General features: G+C 46.6%; 1 protein-coding gene across 1 annotated transcript; it reads right to left on the bottom strand.

Moving 5' to 3' along the window:
• Positions 1-1,581: 1,581 nt before the first annotated feature.
• LOC307118410 (piggyBac transposable element-derived protein 4-like) lies at positions 1,582-3,941 on the bottom strand (the record flags this gene model as incomplete). The annotated part of the gene is made up of 4 exons (XM_079804019.1): positions 1,582-2,240; positions 2,362-3,308; positions 3,647-3,838; positions 3,929-3,941. 4 exons carry the CDS (start codon positions 3,939-3,941, stop codon positions 1,692-1,694), a joined length of 1,701 nt encoding a protein of 566 aa, XP_079660145.1. The 3' UTR covers positions 1,582-1,691.
• Positions 3,942-4,447: the final 506 nt, after the last annotated feature.

The raw sequence follows: 4,447 nt of genomic DNA, 5'->3' as shown, positions 1-4,447 counted from the left end.
AGTCACTGGTTTGATTTACTGACACGTAAACAGAAATATAACATTTTGAGGAAAAGAACATCTGGCTGTACATTAATCAGAAATCACTGGTCACTGGTGATTTTGGTTAGACACGGACACATAATAAATACATATTAGGGGTGTAACGGTACACAAAACGTCTCGGTTACGTATGTAATCCTCGTTCCCTGAGGAGGGAACGGATACGTAACGTTAGTGACTAACGAATGGGGGTTTCGGGAAGCATATTCCAGTGGAGATGCCTATCTGTAGGGAGGACTTAGAGAGTACACATATGACCCGCTAAGGGCTGCATATGGAGAACTCTGGGGTACCAGCCAGAGGGTGGACTTTTAACCCCAGGGGTGGCAGGGACTGACACCAAGGGAAAGACACCTGCTCACTGAGGAGGCTTACGGTGGAAATACACGTGTGGGGGTCGCCGGAGGGGAACCATGCACACGGGGCACCTGGCTGAACACAAGGGTCTGGGCTCGAGAGAGGGCAGACTGAACAGGGCTTTCTGGAAGCTCACCTGAGGAGAATATCGCACGTATCCAGTCCGTGGAGTGGAATGGCGAGCAAGCGAAGACACCTGAGCCTGGTCCATTACCGGCCACTAGTAGAGGCGAGTACATAGTCAGACACTGGCTCAACTCTGAGATTGTAGAATCTGGCGAATGTATTAGGTGTCGCCCAGCCTACAGATCTGCAGATGTCTGTTAGCGAGGCGCCATGCGCTAGAGCCCAAGAGGAGGCCACACTCCGGGTGGAGTGAGCCCTAACCCCAAGGGGACATGGTCCACCTTGCTGCTGGTAAGCCAAAACAATGGTGTCCACTATCCAGTGAGACAACCTCTGTTTCGAGAGAGCTCTTCCCTTCCGTTCCCCACCATAACAGGCAAAGAGCTGGTCTGAGGTCCTGAAACACTGCATCCTGTCTATGTAAGCGTGGAGAGCGCGTACTGGACAGAGCAATGCCAAGGCTGGGTCTGCCTCCTCCAAAGGCAGTGCTTGCAGGTTCACCACCTGGTCTCTGAACGGAGTGGTGGGAACCTTGGGCACATATCCGGGTCTCATGATCACGTGAGAATTGGCCGGCCCGAACTCCAGGCACGCTTCGTCAACCGAAAATGCCTGCAGGTCGCCTACCCTCTTGATGGAGGCCAATGCGGTCAGTAGCGCTGTCTTCATAGACAAGAACTTAATATCGACCGACGGCAAAGGCTCAAATGGAGACCTCTGCAGATTATTTAGAACTACTGAGAGGTCCCAGGAACCTGATGACCAGGTCGTGCTGACTTACCTTTTTGTCCCCCGAGAGATCGTGGTAGGCAGATATTGCGGCCACATACACTTTAACACTAGAAGTCCCAGAGAGCAGCCATTTGGCTTTTCTACCTATAAAACCCGCAGGACAGCCGATGGGCTGGAAGGCTTTAGGCTAATATCCTTAATCAGCTGTTAACAGTTGCTTTTGTTATGTAAACGATGTGGGGCCATGCTGAGCCACTTCAAGGAAACTTGTGTTTCACTTTGCCATCTTAGGGAGAAATCAACACACGTTTTTTTTTTCCTTTGTTGCTGAGATTTATTGATAAAAACAGTACAAAATAAAATAAAAAAGAAACCAACCATTTGTACACATATTTACAAATAATATTAAAAAGTGAGTGAGTACATTCCAGCAATCACTCACAATCCTGGCACTGCCATGGTATCTCCCGTCTGCATTTACCACATGTGTATCTGTAGCAGTGAACACATTGCACAGTGGCATGATTGTTCTTGCATTGGTGTTTGACCTGACACATGGCTCTTTTTCCAGGGCTAGGTGTGGAGGGTTGTGTCCGAAGCAATTGTTCTTTTCTTGCCTTCTTCGCACACATATGAGAGTTAGCCAACTCTCTTGCAAGCTCCACCAGGAAGTCCAGCCGTCTTTCCTGCCTTCCGGTGCATGCTTGATACAGCATATGTGCATTCAGTGCTGCCATGTCAATCATGTTATAGAACACGGCAACTGGCCAGCGCCGTGTCCCTGTGCGGACAGTGTACTCCCGCACCATCTGGTCCATCACATCCACGCTGCACTTTGTGGTGTTGTAAAGGGTGACAGTGTTTGGCTTCCTTTTGGTGGTATTATCAGTCTGAATCACGCTGTGCATGCTGCTAAGAATGTAGACGGTCTTCTTCCGTTTGGCCGCATACGCCGTCAGCGTAGCAGCAGTGGTTGAAAACACCTAATAAATAAGATAAATTGTTATTTTCAAAGCACTTTTACACACAATGACACACTTGGCGGTGTTGTTTCTAAAAATTAGAAACACATAAACATAGAACCACAAAAGACCTGCAACATACCTGAGTGGTGAATTCATTGCGATCTGTGTGTCTAGAGGATTGAGGGATTTCCCGGCGAATCTTGTTGATTGTGCCGAGGACGGTGGTTTTCCGGCTAAGAAGTTTATGCGCAAGTGACAGCGATGTGAAGAAATTGTCTGTGGTAACATTTCTGCCCTTGTCTAGGAATGGTTCCATCAGCCTCATCACTACATTTTCAGACAGTCTCTCTCCACTGGGACGACTAGGGTCCTTGCCAAGATATGGGAGGACATTACAAATGTACTTGGATTTTAGGTCGCAAGCCACCCAAAACTTGATCCCAAACTTGTCAGGTTTAGTTGCAATATACTGCAGGAAACAGCAGCGAGTCTTTGACGGGAAAAGCTGTTCATCAACGGTGATATGTAGACCAGGGTTGTAGGACGTGATGCAATTGGTGACAAATGATCCCCACACACTGGAAATTGCAGCAAACTTATCAGTCTTTGCTCGATCACTCCGGGTGGACCTGTCATCAAAGCGTAGGTGTCGCATGATGTCTTGGAAGCGGTTTCGCGGCATTGTTCCAATGATATGTGGGTTTCCCAGGTTTGCTGACCAGCAGTCACGTAGTGATGGAACCTTGGTAAGCCCCCGGAAGATGACAATTGCAATAAATGCCATTAGTTCAGGGAGGGCCATGAACCAATGCACATGCTCCGTTTCCTGTGCATGTTGAATAGTCCATTCTTGAATGCTATGAAGCATGTCAAGAGTGATGAAACACAGGAAGCTCTGAAGGCGACTCGAGATACTTTTCCTGGCCTTAGCCGTTGGCTCTCCATCTGCAGCGTACGCTTTGATTGGGGTGAAAGGGAGGCGCGTCCCCACCTGTTCTTCACGCCACACTGTGCCATCTTTCGCTGTCTCTGTCAGGTCAGTCCCCAAACGGGCTCTCTTTTTTGGTTGAGGAGCAGTCTCCTCATCTGCAGTGTGAACAAATTCAAATTGTGAGCAATGGAAAAGTCAAATGATATCACAAATGCATGCATAGATACTAATAATAATTCCAGTATCTCCTTCTCTGTATCGGAAAAATGTCTGAAATATCTTCCTAAATAAAAAGATACAACTAAAGCAAAGAAACAACTAATAATGTTTTGCACTTCAGATGGCAGTGAATGTCTGCTAAGTAGTACAAACAAAAAAGTGGACAATACAAAAAAGGCAGAGTAAATATTTATGTCACTCCACTCTGCTTTTTTTGTGTTTTTCTCTTACTGGTTTGAAATGAAATAGGAAATAATATTAAATGAAACTTAACCTGAAGACAGATCAGACAGCTCTGAGTCCGAATCCGGCTGAAGTTCTATGTCTTCTCCATCTGAGTCACAAGGGTTTACTTCACTCAGGATCATTTCCAAGGCCTGCTGAGTGGTGAGTCTTGTCTGCATTTTCTTTTCTTGGAGAGGAGGTTCGTACACCACAGAATTCTTGAGGGCACTGAAGTAGTAGGCTATGTGCAGTGAGATTTTATCCACCTCAGCACAAAAGGATTAGATGTGCTAATTCATACCTGTTTACACCTGGGCAAGACCCTACATGCCAATGTGAGACATTATCAAGTTCTCTGCTTTTAGCAGCCCTCCCTCCCCCACACATACAAACAAGCCACCAGCAACCATTCACACACACACCCCCAACCCCCCTGCAGATGGCTCAGGTAATGACCACATTTACACATGAATTGATGCTAATGATAGCCAAAAGACTAGCCAGTTAGCATCCACTTGGATAAAGGAGGGGTAAAAATCTCCGGGACTTCTAGTGTTAAAGGTCCCGTTTTTCCTGTTTTTTTGAAGCTTTGATTGTGTTTACAGTGTGCAATATAACATGTGTTCATGTTTCACGTGTAAAAAAAAACAGTATTTTTCACACAATTTACTTATCTGTATACCGCTGTTTTCACTGTCCTCAAAACGGCAAATTTCCCTGTTCTATGAAGTCCCTCCTTCAGAAACACGTAACGAGTTCTGATTGTGCCAGCGGTTCCCGTGTTGTGATTCGACAGCAGCTTAGCGCACGTTGCCCGGAGAGGTCACGCCTCTTACCATAACGGGGAGAT

Source organism: Gobio gobio (genome assembly GCF_949357685.1).
Source record: "Gobio gobio genome assembly, chromosome: 22".
NCBI lineage: Eukaryota > Metazoa > Chordata > Actinopteri > Cypriniformes > Gobionidae > Gobio > Gobio gobio.
Note: the sequence above shows the minus strand (reverse complement) of the source record. Positions and strands in the feature narration are given on the sequence as shown.